Here is a 16,083-nt window from a genome sequence, read left to right as displayed (position 1 = left end):
AGTATAGTCATGGATGATATAACACACACTGAATAATATGCCACGAGTATCGCCAGAAATGCGCACTGACTGCACTGATGATGCTCCTTCCCAAGAAATGTTAGCTACTTATACACTGACATGAGAAATTTGACAGCTTTTATGTCTTGAATATTACATTACAGTAACATTTGAATCTAGCACGCACTAAAAATTAGGGGGTCTGGGCACACTTTCCGTTTATAGCCTAACATTTTTAATACATGTATTATTCTATCACCTACCTATATTGTTAACATCAAAGAAAGGAACGGGGTTTTATAGTCTTAAGTAACCCTTCGCTGCTTGAGATAAAAGAAAAAAAAAAAATGATTTGAATCTGACTTTAAAAGTCGACACTGTGAAAGGATTAAGATACAGTAAAAATAAGTAACAGTCTATCTATCTACAGTCAAACAAATCACATTCATGTCACCCTGTCCACCATCAGGTTGCCCTTCCCAACCCGCACCACCCTCTTCATTTACCATTCCACCCCTTCCTCCACCTTTTCCTGGGTGTTCCCCTCCCCCAGTCCCTCTCCACATTCGTATCCACTCTCCGAATCAGCCTCAGCCTACATAAGCAACGAACAGAACACATGTTGTTACTGTCGTTGTTGCCAGTTTATCTCAGTCTATCTGGCAGAGTAGGCACATCGACCACAAGCAAGCAGTCGCCCACCTATGGCATATGCTGCCTTGCGAAGGTTGGAACAGGGTCCTGCCATATGGCAAGGTGCAGAGAAAATGGAGGAAGCATAGCCCCATGTTAATGAACTAAGTATAGGAGATACTGTACCGTATGACAATTAATCTTAGCCTGGACTTACACGACTTGGTAAATGTGACTGGGTTCCCTACCTGGCAGTGTTGTACACGGCCAACTACCAGACCTTGGCCACACATCACTTCCATGGCAGTACCTTCCAGCAGATGGCAACCATCCACCTACAGTGTTTAGGTGGGCTAACGGGTACTACACCTTACTCAAGGGTGACTATGGACTACAGGACAGGGGCCTCATCTTCCCTGAGCCGGACACATGCTCTGGTCACATACCCAGTGTAATGCTGTGTTTTTAAGACGACTTCTCGTCGTAAAAACACGAGCACTGGACGGGGTCCTTTGGCTAGACCGGATGTAATGCACTAACAAAGGAACAGGGCATAAAAAGAGACAGTACACCGAATCACATCTATTGCTTAAATTCTAACCCTTACAGCGCTACATACACAACATTTGGTACACAATTACACAGAGATACAACAATACACTAATAATTGGATCCAATCTACTTTTGCACAGGGCACAGGGCAGTCAGGGATATGGGTTACTGTTATTGAGGAGAGATATCACTTCACTGCGATGGTCAATCGAGAACACTGGTCGTGCCGCTGGTGGATAATAATAAACGGGGGAGTCTCACTTATATTCACTGTGATCGGGAGTCTATGGGGGATATGATACTATAATAAAGGTGGGGTGCGTGTGGCGACATCCGACACCGTCACCTAGTCGCAGGGAAGCACTTCGTTAGCCTTTCGGCTCGTTCACACACCTACCTTCGACTCCACAGAAAACTCCCTGCGTCCTTTCTGAGAGGGGGAACTGAGCTGTTTAATGTTCAAGCACAACTTACTCCGATATCACTGTTTAACATAACTTTTATTTGTCACTGCCACTGTGCATTGGATCACTGTCACTGTATTAGGGGTCACTGTCACTATCACTGTTCTACCCGTGTTTCCTGGGTAGTTGGGTCACTAGTACTTACTGTCCAGGGAGGTTCCCTTGTTTAGGGCCTTGACCTGAGGGGCGGCTCCTTCCTAGGGCCGCACTGGTGGGGTGCAGGGAGGCCTCGTAGTCTGGGGGCCTCGACCTGATCGGGGGCCCTCGGGACTAGGACCGAACAGGCAGAGGATTCGGGCCTGCTTCTTCTTCTGCTGGGGCGTGAGAGAGCCTAGGTCGCCGTCATCGGGGAACGTGGTGGAAGGCCTGGGCGTCCGGGGTCTGCAGGTGCTCAGGGGGAGAGGCGCCGTCAGGGCTGGGCTGCGGCAGCGACTCCTGTAGGGCTCCAACAGTGCTAAGGAGCGTCCGGGTGTGGGCGGTAACTCCGCAATCGGGCCTTGCCACCACTCTAACGCCTCCGCTTGGCCAAGAAGCCTGGATGGCGACGAAGGGCTCCCCGGAGGGAAAGAGGCTTGAGGGAGACTCACGCTCTTCGTGGTTCCCTGAGTGTGTTCATTGGGCTGAGGTGGGGCTCCACTTCCCCTAGTATGGACTTTGGCTGGTGCCGTGAACTTGTCCGGCGTGCGAGGGACACCAGTAGGGTGATCGGGGTCGCCCTTTCGCCGAGGCAAGCGGCCGTCAGCGTGGTGTTCCTCCCGCAGTAGGGAACAAGCCGGAGTGAGGGGCACGAGGTCCTGTGGCGGTCTCGGCGGGCATTTTACCCAGATTGAATACAGTAGTACAATGTACACTGTCCAAGCGAAATGTAGCTATTTGTAATATCATTACAAAAGCCCGCCATAACTGTGCAGTAGGGTCTCTTCAGTTCAACAGCAGCAGCCCTGTGATTGACCCAGCATGTTGCAATAGCTGTGAACACATGCTCTCTCTCTCTCTCTGCACTTTACCAGGAAGCACTAAGTTCTCTCCCCCTTTTCTTTAGAAACTAATGTGAAATAAAAGAATGGAGAAATGGTATTATGCCTGAGTCATATTTTTTTGGAGGGGAGGAGGGGACACCAAAGGCATAGCCTACCAAAGTTTTTGTCTCTGTGCCTCGCATTTGTTATTTCCCATGAAGGTGGAGAAACTGCTACTACTGCAAATCATAATTATCATTATTATTACTAATGCAATTACTTAGGGGGGCATGTGCCCAGGTGCCTTTCCAAATCCATCACAGCCTGAAGAACCCGTAGTACATGTCCCCTCAGGAACATAGGGGCCTGGAGCTAGGCTACTTGGTCCCAACATTTATGGCAAGGGTGACCAGCTGCACAAACCCGAGTGGCATTATGTGTGCAATAAGCCTCCCACCCCTCTCAAATGTCACACACTCGGTCCAGTTGGACTGATTGACTGTATATCCTAGAACCAAGCCACAAGGCTATTTGGCAACAAGGTAGAGGATCAGTCCCATTGGAGTGCCTTAACCCAGAAAACCACCAAGAAATAATTTTGTTATAAAGCACGAAATTGAGTAAGCGGATGGTGGGTGCCCCCACCTACCACATAAATATAAATGAAGTCACAATAAAGATATGTTAATTTTGAATTGTGTGGGTGCATTACATTTGAGACAAGATTTTGTAAAGGAGTGAGACAGACTGACAGACTGTAGACTGCTACCAGGGATGATCACCTGTGTATTGTACATGGACTAAGATTGCTCATTAAATCATGGATTATATATTGGATAGAAAAGGACTGAATGTGTGGGGAGTTACATCCCCACCTTAAGGAGAGATATGCTGGAAGAGAATTCAGAAAATGTCCAGTAAAACTGCAATTTAGTAGTAAAAATATAATGAATTAAACAAGCTAATCTCAGTCCAGGCTGGGACTTGATCCTGGACTTACATGCATGAAGTCTGTGTATCCTATCTATCTGTCTATCTATTGCCAGAAGCCTTAATCCCGTACGGGGTGGCCACAAACAAATCGCCGTCCCCTGCCATTTCACTGCCCTGCTCCCAACTCACACCCGCCTCTCTCATATACCTCTCCATTCCATCCCTCCATCTCATCCTCAGCCTCCTCCTCCCTCTCCCCCTCTCCACCTTACTCACATACACTCTCCTCATCAGTCTCTCACCTCCATCCTCTCCACATGACCAAACCGCCTCAGCGTGTTCCTCCTAACGCTTCCTATCACATCCACATCCACACCACAATGCTCCTTTATATCCTCATTTGTCAACCAGTCTCTCCATGTGACTCCACAGGCTCCTCTTAAATAACTCATTTCCACTGCTCTCACTCTTGACTTGTGTCCTTGCAACAACGTCCAAGTCGTTAGAGTTGGTATCACAATACTGTCAAGTAGTAACTTATTCACTTCAATGCTCAATTCCCTGTTTCTTATCACTGCTTTCAAGGAACCAGCAACCTTTCTTCCTTTTTGTACCCTTCAAGTGCTTCACCCTCCAAACTTCCATCCTTACTCATCACACTCCCCAAGTACTTAAACATACTCACATTTTCCATTTCCTCACCATCCAACCTCATTGTACATTCACTCAATTCACCTCTCTCAAAGACCATCACTTTACCCTTCCCTACATTCACCTTTAGATTCCGTTTCTTACACACTCTCCCAAACTCATCCACCAAGCCTTGCAGCTCCCCTTCACCTTAACAACACAGTATCATCTGTAAACAACAGTACAAGGAGTTTCCAGACACTACTCTCTCTCACTAGAGCCACTCCAACATCCACTGCCCTACCTTGTATCTCTTTTATTACCCCATCCATGTACAGATTGAACAACCATGGAGACATGACACATCCCTGTGTCAACCCAACCTTCAACACGAATTCACGCAGTTCACCATCCACACGCACTGCAGCCTTAGCACCATCATATATAATCTTCACAGCATTCAACAACTTCCCATTTACTCCATATATTCTTAATACTTTCCACAATCCTTGTTTATCCACCCTGTCATATGCTTTCTCCAAATCCATGAAGGCCACATACAAGTTCTTTCCCTCCTCTAGAAACTTTTCCACTAAAGATCTAAGAATGAATATCTGATCTACACAACCTCTTCCCTTCCTAAAGCTCCCTGTTCTTCTCCAACTAATTCCTCCGTTATTTCCCTAACTCTGTAAATAAGTATCCTACCATACACTTTTCCTATTACACTAAGAAGACAAATGCCCCTATGATTACCACAATGTACAAAATTCACTAAAGTACCCTATACCACAGCCCTGGTCTTTTGGTGTGCAATGGCAAATAGATTTCCTATGACCGACAAGGACAATTTGATTTCTGCACACAAATTATCCCTCTATCACAGGAAATTACTTATTTAATAGCATAAAGAGAGGGATGTGCTATAGCTTACTTTGCACATATGGTACTGTACAGTACTTTGTGTATGCACTATCTTGTGCATGTGGTCCTATGCACAAAGTACCCTAAACCATGTCCTTATACTCAGGCAGAGAGAAGTTTGTGGACGGGGTACTCTGTGCATGTATGAACTTGAGGCATGTGACACTGGGCCCATTATAGAGAGTATGCAAAAGTACAAAAACAATGGGTGGAGGGTCTGTACGAGGAGGCAGGTTGCTAAGTATAAAAAAATAATAATAATAATAAATAATAATAATAAATAAACTACCCTGCAAGATGATCAGCAAATGATGCTTTGTAGACTCAATATGTGTGCAGTACTCCACATGCAGATGAATAAGGCCCTTGCTCAGAGTAAGTAAAGTATATTCAAGGTTCAAGAAGCTGAGTTCGTTCAGCACATCCCCACTCTTCAGAATGTGTTTGTATCATAGAATAATTATCTTTCCATGATCACAGAAAATACTGAAATTACATACTAAGGAACTGGGAATGAAACTGGTGATGAATGGTGAGAGGTGGAATATTTCAGATCTGATCTATGCACATTGCAATGCACTGCATACCATTAGTGAATGGTATCCTTATAAATGGATTCAGGGTTTTGTGAATATCTGTGAGGAATGACGTTTGTTGATAAATGGTGACTCATGATGTGATGTGTTGGTACTCGTTTATCAAGAAAGACTTCAATTAGTCTCACACACTCATTTACCATATCTTTCTATCTTCTGAGCCAACAATATTTCCTCCCACTTTCAAATTTCTTCACATTAAACCCTTCTCATCATCCTATTGATATCCAGTCCTCCACATAACCATATAATCTAAGCACAAAGTATTATAATGAATGTAGGAAATGAAAAAATACTGTTTGTAATTAGAGCTACTGTTTAATTTGCCAAAGGTGTTCACAAAGTCAATGTAATGTGGCTTCCCTGTCATACACTGGTGGCTACTGAATGACAACCATAACTGTGGCTTACTCTAGGAAAACACTTCCCCATCAAAATTTACATTAGTATCAACCACCCAGGATATTTCATTCCTTTGTCGTGAATTCGTATTTTCCATCACATACCCTGACTTTCATACAACTAAAAAGCAGGTGTATTTCCTATTTTAGAGGAGTAACAGCATTGATAAGCCAGATACACGACAGTACACTATACTGCACTCTTCACCAACTGTGTCTGTCTCAAAATATGCCAGATACAGTAACTAAATCACCAAGATGAATCCCCCCCCCCCCATTTTTTTTTACCTTTTGTGCCATTAAATTTTCTTTGCCCCAGCACAAAAACAAGGACCCCAAGCTAGACTGCTCAGTCCTTATTTAAGGCAAAGATAACCAATTGCATGCTCTAAATGGCATTATGTGAACAATGAATCCCACACACTCCTTGGATTTAAATCTTTTATGGGCCATATCCAGTCTGAGTGCCTTAACCAACTAGACCACCAATACAAATTATTCCCCAGCATGCAGTGCCACCAGTATCTCTATGTATCCAAACAGCTCTAAGTATAATCTACAAGTATAGTATATTCTAATCCAGCAAAGCTGACTGACCCCTTGACTAATTAAACACATGTGCTGCAAAGTATGATAAGGTGGACTTAAGTCTAAACTGAATAAACAATGCTTCAGCCATATATAGGTTGCAATAAAAAGTCTTCTTGCTGCCTCTCATACATAAAACACCTCATCAAACACAATCGACCCAGAGACACACTCTTCAAATGTTGCTTTAAGGAAAACTGTATCTGAACTGAAAACTATAAAATATTTACTTATTTTGTTTAGTGAAAAAGCTTCAAGGCAAACATAGGTCCATCAGTCAATGGGACTAACAAGAAAATATACAGCTTCATCATGATTCTCCATTCCATTACACTCCCTGATTTTGTGCTCAAAGTAAGTGAAATGCTATTGCCCATTAAATCCTCACTATTATATTCAAACTTCAAGATGTAAACAGAGAAAGATTAACAAACAAGACTGCACATTAGTGGTTAATAATTATTGGGAGTAATCAGTTTGTAACACAACCCTCTCTCTCACACACACACACACACACACAAAAAGTTGTGGAAGTGGGGTGGGTAAAGGGAGAGGTGGTGACAATAGCATAACCACATGGACTGCCTAGCTGAAATACTGAGGAAGCCCAATGTTACCAGCTAATGTCTTATGTCAGTGACTTACATGCTACCCTTCATATTTCATTTATTTTGGACTTCAAACAAGTAGAATGGCACTCCATTTGCCTTAGGCAAAAAAGATCAAATCAAATCAAAGTAATGCCATGCTTCCTCTTTCAGACAGCTGATGTTTTCTAAACACTGGAAACTTAACGATTTGGTGAAACCCCACACATGCTGGAAATAACAAGGAAAAAAAGAAATCTCATGTGTAGTTAGATAAGCAACAATGTGATGATGTACAACAAGTAAGTTTGAGACACATTCGAGGGAGTGTATCAAAACATAAACAGTACACTAAATCCTCGCTATATGTCACAGATGCATTCCAATGTGTCTACAGTAAACTTCTTCAAAAAATTTGATGCTATAGAATGAGCAAAACAGCATTACAAGTACAGTACCAATGACAATTTAATTAGCAATAGTCCCACAATTTACTGAGAAATTGTTTTCATTTTCATTTTTGAAGGTTTCAAAATGCTTGCATGCATTAGCCTTGGTCACCTAATGGCAGCTAATAATAAGAAAAAAATAATTAAATAAAAATAAGCAGACATAACACGAGGAATCAGTGTAACTTTATTGCAACTTGAGCTCTTTCACTACAAGATACTGTTGGTGGAATGAGCAAGACGAGTCTAGATGTATATTTAACCCCTTCCATCCAATGATGAATGAATTATATTTTTGCTACTACCTGGCAGTTTTATTCAGTTTAAAAGGGACTTTTGGGATAAGAGGGGTTTGGTAGACCCCAGTAACCATTTCAAAATCAGATGTCCCCCCTAAACTGCAAGAAAATTAACTAAGTAGCAAGAATATTATGTAAAACTAAAGTATATCACTCGGGCGGTAATAGTAGCTGCAACCCAAGGCTCATCTGAACATGAACCCAGTGGACTGCAGGGTAAAGTTTCCTTTCTCCTGCAGAACACCATCCACCATTTGAGGAGTTAGGGAGGGAACTGAGGGACGTTTGTATACCTGGCATCTGAGTCACCCAGTCATATCAGTGCTACCACATGAGAGCATCCCTCTCCAGCAATAACATCAAGAAAAAATATGACACATCATCGAAGTGGAGAGGTTAAACGAACATGACCACACAGTTTTTGGTAAGATAATGTGGACAATGGCAGTACAGTAACTGCATGAACAATGGTAACACAGAAAGAAATTTAACATTGGTAATGAAGTATTATAAAATCATCTCTCATTTTTTGCAATTCTGACTTTGCAGTTTCAGTATCTGCAGATGAGTAATACTGTACATCAAAAAAAGCACACTAGTTTAGCATGTATTTTGGGATGATTTAGCAAAATCTGGTACACAGTAATCTAACAATACATTTAAACCAGTAAATTCAAATGTCTGGTGATGTTTGTGGGCATTACATAGGGTTTTTAGGCAATCACATAATTGGATTATGACTATGGGGGCCCTTTAAAATGGGTTTCCATTACACACAGATTTTCACTACTTGCAGGTGTGTCTGTTCCCTAGCAACTGCAAAAAATGAGGGATGAGTTTAGCAACCAATTATAGTACTGTAATATTAGTAATTATAATATAAGTATGATCTAGATATTGTACAATTATTATACCTTTAATACATACCTTAATAAGAATTATGTTCTGTTCTAAAACACATCTGCATTAATATACGAGGCAGGTATATTTAATATTTAATGGTACACTACTAAAATTATACAAGGCATGTACTGCATTTTATATGGTAAAATAAAATTTAAAATCATTTAAAAATTATAGAATATACTCTCTCTCTTAAATGACTCAAAAGACTAAATAAAATATATCTGACTAAGGCAATGAAAGCTTAATGGAATACCACAGCATAACACAACAAACAATACATAGAACAACTGATCAGAGCACATTTTTTTTTTTTTTTTTTTTACAAGTTTAGCCAGACCACTGAGCTCCAACAGGGCTCTCATATGGCTGGCCCCAAGGATCAGTTCATGATGGTTATAATGAAAGTAAAATTATTAGTGAAATATGGCCTACATACAATGTGAATACATTTGAAATGCTAGAATTCAAATCATATTAAAAATGTGACTATCTGATCAGAGAACAGATAACATACCGATTTTGTACTGTGACTATAGTTCATTCACCTTAACCTGGCCCAAATCTTCACTCTTCTGCAGTTTATTTCACATACCTCAGTGGTAGTGAAAGACAATGCTATGGTTCTACATCATTTCCACAGCACTTCATGACTAGCATCATATTCTAGTGTTGACCTATTACTATAACTCAGCATTCAAAATGGAGAGATGGCAATTTTAGGCCAAGTAAAACTGAAAAGAATACAGTCATCTTCAAATTCTGATGCTACATTTACTGGTATAAGTTTTCCAGACCACTGGGACTGTAAATTAGGTAGATGTTGTTGTAGTAGTAGTAGTAGAAGTAGTTGTATCCCCAGGTTCAACCGAAATGAGAATCCAGTGGACTGCAGGCTGAAGTTGACTCTCTCCTGCAGTTTACCAACCTCCTTTCATGGGACAGGGATTTGTTGGATGTCTCTATAACCTGGCGGTGGAGCAGAATGAATATGTTGGTGCTACCACATGAAGGCATCCCTCTTAGCAATGAAGCACTGGAGATGTAGTACGGTAAGTAATTATTTCTGTAGGTTACTGTGGACACAATAACAGAAAAGAACATTAAAACAAAAATGCCTTCTTGTATGAGACTAGGACTTCATCAGAAAAGAAATCATTACCATACCACACTCTTGCTCTTCTGAAATCTAATTACTTATACATTAAAAAGTGTCACATTATGTTCTCAACATCTTCAAAATGAAAGAAGTTGTAAAGCACACATTACATCAAAACTGAAATTTTCATTCCAAAACAATCAGGCCATTCATTAAATCCCAGAAAAAGAAATTTTTTAATACCAGTCATGAATTTTCACACCCACAAAATTATCAGCATTCAAAACGCTCCCTTCTCCTCAAAACTCTATGGACTCACTAGATATCTAAGGTGCAGAAAGAAATTAAAAGGTGATGTGCTGAACTGTGCCCCAAACACTTCCCTCACAACATTAAAAATATATGTGCATTGCTTAACTTTGAAATATATAAGACAGCACAGTGTGTTACTTTGTCCTGCTCCAAATTAAACTGCTAAATGTATGTAGTAAACAGTTACATATATCTGTACTGTCCGAACAATGACTGTGAAAACTGGTGCAATTAAAATGTGGATAACAACAAATGAAACATTCTAAAATTTCCTGGCCATGTAGCAATCTACTGGCTACTTTGCGCCTTACAGCTTTGCTATGGATAATTTACTACAGTGGTATGATTTAACTCCATAACAAATGATTACCAAAGAACAGGCATTCATTTAAAATCTCACTCCCCTACCATACACCTTAACTTTCATTTCTATTAAGATGGTAGTATTAGTAATAGTAGCTGTGGTCCCAAGTTCATCTGAAATGTGAACCCAGTGGACTGCAAGTTGAAGCTGCCTCCTGACTGCAGTCCATCCTCCTCCTTTTGGGTGATAAGGTAGTAGATGAAGAATGTATAACCAGACAGTTGAGATGCCTGGTCATATCAGTGCCACCACATGAAGGTGTCCCTCTCCAGCACCCTATAAAGATGGTAAATGGTTCGTATGTTTTCACGATAACCTGCGTCTTAATGTAACACAATGAAATTAATGAGTCAAGCTCGTGTAAATACATAACAACAGAAAACCCATAAAATAAACTATCCATATCTACCTGAACTAATAAATTACTGCATACTGTAATACAGTACAGTACTGTCTTGACAAACCTCTGAAAAATTAAAGATGAGCTATAACTCTCCCCACTGCAGTTCACATCATATTACTGCATCTATAGTATATCAACAATACTGAAAGTTACATTACTAGTCTGCATGGCCATTCTGCATAATATGTACATTATACTATACACTGATGATATGTACAGTAAGCCCTCCATTTTGGTGGATTTGCAGTTGGCGGGAAAATTAAAAATATTTCACTCTATTTTGGTGACTAAAGTCTCACAATTGGCAAATAATTCCCGAGCATGAACCACAAACCATTGCCGCCAAACAGAAAAACTTGAAGCCAATGGTTCTTAAAAAGCCAAATTTGAGATATTTAGCTTGAAAAATGCCAACCTGGCAACCCTAATATTTAGCCCAGTTAATTGGGACCGTAAACAAGATCTGATCACTCATTATTTCAACTGCAAACAAGAAGAAAACAAGCAAGTGATACAGGCAACTGAACATTTAAATGTGGAAAATGACGTGGAAGAAGATGAACATAGCCTGCCAATGGATACTGACTTTGAAGGTTTTGATGAAACAGTGGCAGAGGCAGAAGCAGCGACAGAGGCAATGGTGGAGGAGGGTGGAGGAAAGGCCCATGAGGAAGGCCATAGAGTTGGATGTTAGCCTAACTCTGTCAGCAATGGATACTAGTTTTGCCCAACAGTGCACCTCAATTTCTGTTTATGGGTTAGTTTTCAAAAGTTAATACACTAATTACTTCTTACCTCTCAACAAGAGAATAAATGTGGAATGAGAGAAAAATCAAAAGCTTTTTTACTGATCCCTCTGAACCATAACAACATGGCTCAATCAGTAAAGAGGTGGCCTGCACTCCTACCGGACCCAGGTTCAAATCCCCGCTGAGGCAGGGAACAGTTTAAGGGTTTGAATTTCATTAAAGTAGACTTTACTGATCTACCAGAAGACCCGCCAACATGTTGTAAAAATACCCCCACTAATACCAATACACCAGTCCTGTATGAGACAGCTCTAGCATGTATTCAGTATGGACGGTGGGTGTTAGTGCCGAAGTGGTGACATGCAGAGGTGTATGGTATGTAGAAGGACTACTGGGCCTTGAATGCAGGCTGTGAAGCATATGCCCAGAGTCGGACACATAAAAAAAAAAATAATAATAATAAAAAAAATAAAATTTTCCCCATTTAATTCAGCCTTGGATTTGGCAAAACTGAGTTTGGTGAGGTTATCACGGCACCAATTAGTCACCAAAATGGAAGGCTTACTATACTCTAAACCCTCAAATTGTTGGGTAACTCATGATGGTATTACTGCACTAAGTTAATGCAAAGAAATCTCATGTAATTTCTAACACCTAAGAACTACTGAGTAAATAAAAAGGCAAAGGTACCAAGTATTGGTACAAATAGTTTTTTATGTCTTCCAAAACCCTTCAAAAGGATATGCACTGCAAATTTTTACAATACCCTTCAACTCTACCAACAATATACGTGCTGGTTATGTATCTTATCAGTGGCCTTGCACATGCCTGTCATGGATGGGCAAGTCTACATACTCAAGCTGTGTATATGATGACCACATGGGTCTACAGTCCAAATTTTCCAAACATTCTATTACTTTCTAAATTATGGAAGTCATTAGCACAGTTTACCAGCTTAAAAATTATTACATAAAATACACTAGCATTTGCAGTCTAAACATTTGTAATTTTATCATTTCTTGTCACTTTGACAATGCTGCATACCACATGCCTGAAACTAAAATCAAAAGGTACAAACTTCTTTCAAAACAATTTGGTAAATAATTTTCTTGGGATAAAATACTTGAGCTCAAAGGTGTTCTGAACACATACAGTGCAGTGCTTGCACTCTGCATAATAAGTTAAAATACAAACATTGTGTGTCAGTGAAAAAACACGTATGAAATAATAACCTTAATGGTGTACTAAAGGCTAAGATTATTTTTGATATGATAATGTAATAAACATACACTATCAAGTATTTATACTGTACTCACTGATGACAACGTAAGGGCAACATTCACACAAAACATTATTTTCACCTGTACGCAACTATAATCGCAGTAAAGTTGAAATGAAACTAACAATTCCATTTTCATATTAAACTCTCGTGACTCATTCACCAAACTGCATTCGGTCAGCTTTCCACAACTGTACACTAAAGTCATTACAAAAACACCATCAATTATTGTAATGTAGTGGACAGATGAATTAGATATGATTCTTTTATCAATTAGCAATGGTAATAATCATAAAACTTATGAAAATTAATATCAAAATACTGTACTGTACGTATTTTAATGAACTCATAAAAATTACTGTACATCTTTAGCCATTAATTATCTGTTCAGCAATCATCATTGATGATAAAATGGAACCCTTCAGAAAAAATAAAAATTATTTTTTACATTCTTATTCATACTCCATTTAAAATGGAAGCTGACGATGGCCAGCAATACTTTTGTTGAAAAATTTTACACAATTGTTACCTTGAGGCTCTACATCACACTTGGCTTTAATTCCACTTAAGATTTGTATGTGCTTACTGATGGAAAGAATTTTTATACAGTACAGTAATAGGATTATAACAATGCAACTCTAATAAACTCTCTGAGTTTAATACAATACATATATCTACTTCAGAAATATACTGTACATTTAGTTCTACAAGTGTCTTGTAAACACACATGGAATTCAAGCAGAAAAGATAAGCAAAGAACTGCCAAATTTCTAAGTAATGAAAAGTATCTAGATAATTATTATAGGTTTCCATATGCAATATGTATTATCAAGTAAACTTAATGTGAAAGAAAAAAAGCTTGTGGTAGGTGTGGGTGCTCACTATTCACTCACTCGATGTAGTGCTGCTCTTGGGTGCCTAACCTTTCCTCTCTTCCTTCCTTCCTCCTCTGTCTTTCTTTTCTCTATTCATTCCACTTCCCTCTATCTACGGGTGACTCTACACTGAATGACAGGGCAAATGATTTCCTGAACAACAGGAAACCATTTACTACGCTAGGTGGCAACCATATAACCATGTTGTTGCACCTGGTGGTTTAGTGGGTATATCATTAAGGTGAATCAATTGGATTGAGCTGGTGCTGGTTTATATCCACGGGGTGGTTGGGGTTTATTGTTCACATAATGCCACTCAGGGATGAGTGAGGTTGGTCACTTGCATCTTAAATGTCAGGACCAACTTGCCTGGCCGCAGGCTCTAACGCTAGTCATGGGACAACACTGGATTGGATGATGAATGACTGAATGAATGAATGAAAGAAAAAACAAGATAGAAGAAATTTGCAATTCATTGCTTACCCTCCCTTCTAAAATCTTAAAAACTTACCCAGTTACAATACCACCAAAAATGTCTCCATTTATTTCTTGCCTTAACCACTACCTCCCTCCACCCATCCTCCTCTTCCACCATTACTTATGATCATGACTGTTTCAAAACAATACACCAGAATCTGTTCTCATGACCACATGCTCAATACAATGACAACAGTACGATATAGTATCTTTCAAACCTCAATTACTTGGACAATGCTATCTCATTTGGCTTGACTGCCCAAATTTCTAGATTCCTGATACTGCTGCTGTTCATCCCAGCTTCTGGTCTTCTTTACATTTCTTTCTTTTTTTTTTTCTTTTTCTTTTTTTTTTTCTTTTTACATATTTCAAGTACAGTGGTCAGTGCAGGCAGCTGCAATGACAGAGGCAGGGAGGAAACAGAATACCAATATATGTGAAAGTATGGCCTAGCAATTCACAAGAGTGAACATGGGGCTAAGTGTAATGGTAGCAGCGATAATAGCTCTAGTGACAAATGCTGACACCTGGGGAGGACAGAACACCAAAAAAATGGTTTAATAACAGTGACAGTCACATGAGGAGGGCACCTGATCAGTGAAACCTCTAGACAAGTTAGAATGAGAAATACATTATGTAAATTTAGTACCGGTGAAAACTGATGAATAAAAGACTGACTAAGAGGGTGTATGTAGGTGAGGTGGAGGGAGGGAGAGGGAGGGGAAGACCGAGGATGAGGTGGAGGGATGGAGTTGAGAGGTATATGAGGGAGGGGGGAGTGAGTTGAGGTGAGGGTAGTCACATGATGGGTGACAGAGCGACTTGGAGGAGTTTTGTCTGAGGCCACCCTTTGCGGGATTAGGGCGTCGGGCTATAGATAGACAGATAGATAGAAAATTGATGTGGATATGAATGACTGCAAACCCATTATATAAAAACTGTTATTTTGCTGATACAGACAAAACTTCACATGACTGTGGTCATAACTACACGAGGCAGTCAAACTGGTTGCAAAATTACTGATTTCATATACAGTATATAGACATATATACTGTATGTATATATATATATATATATATATATATACTGTAATGCCAACAATGATACACCAGGAAGTATTAACTGATATAAACACAATATATTAACCCTTTCCATACTTACGTAACTGATCATCTTCATTCAGCAATCTCTTTAGGGTCACACATTATTGTTCTGGGAGATGAAGGGTGGCAACTGATGTGTTAGAAGAGGGAATGGAAAAGGTTGGTGGAACAGGAGAGAATTGCAGGGCAAGGTTTTCTGCATTCTGTCCAGGTGTTTGGGGTCATATGTCAGAGAAGTGTGTATGATGATGAGTCTGCAGGAGAGTTAGAAAAAGCTCAAAAGTTTAAAGGGATCCCTCGAAGAAAGTCCTGTTGAGATGTCAAGAGTTTAAGTTTATCTCATTCTAATGACTATATTATTAACACCAAGAGAGGCTTGGTGCAAGCAATCACCTAATTTTTTATGGCTCTTTATGAGATACCTGTAAATCTGTTATGTGATAAGCCTCCATCCCATACTGAAGAATGCAGTCAGCAATGATACAAAAGGGCTGTACATGTTTT

At 39.9% G+C, this 16,083-nt stretch overlaps 1 protein-coding gene across 3 annotated transcripts in view; it reads right to left on the bottom strand.

Annotated features, from left to right (window-relative positions):
* Nucleotides 1-6,182: 6,182 nt before the first annotated feature.
* Ndfip (Nedd4 family interacting protein) overlaps nt 6,183-16,083 on the bottom strand; it is a 42,185-nt gene continuing 32,284 nt past the window's right edge. The window contains exon 7 of one of the 3 annotated variants that reach the window (XM_080269892.1): nt 6,183-9,994. In XM_080269892.1, the coding sequence (XP_080126018.1) occupies nt 9,783-9,994 (212 nt within the window). In that variant the 3' untranslated portion in view covers nt 6,183-9,782. The remainder of the gene's footprint in view (nt 9,995-16,083) is intronic. The other 2 variants (XM_080269893.1, XM_080269894.1) reach the window with 2 other exon arrangements.

The sequence above is a fragment of the Coenobita brevimanus genome, chromosome 38 (genome assembly GCF_032717465.1).
Source record: "Coenobita brevimanus isolate Jiangsu-jjx chromosome 38, ASM3271746v2, whole genome shotgun sequence".
Classification (NCBI taxonomy): Eukaryota; Metazoa; Arthropoda; class Malacostraca; order Decapoda; family Coenobitidae; genus Coenobita; species Coenobita brevimanus.
The sequence above is the reverse complement of the archived record's forward strand: the minus strand, read 5'-3'. Positions and strand labels throughout refer to the sequence as shown.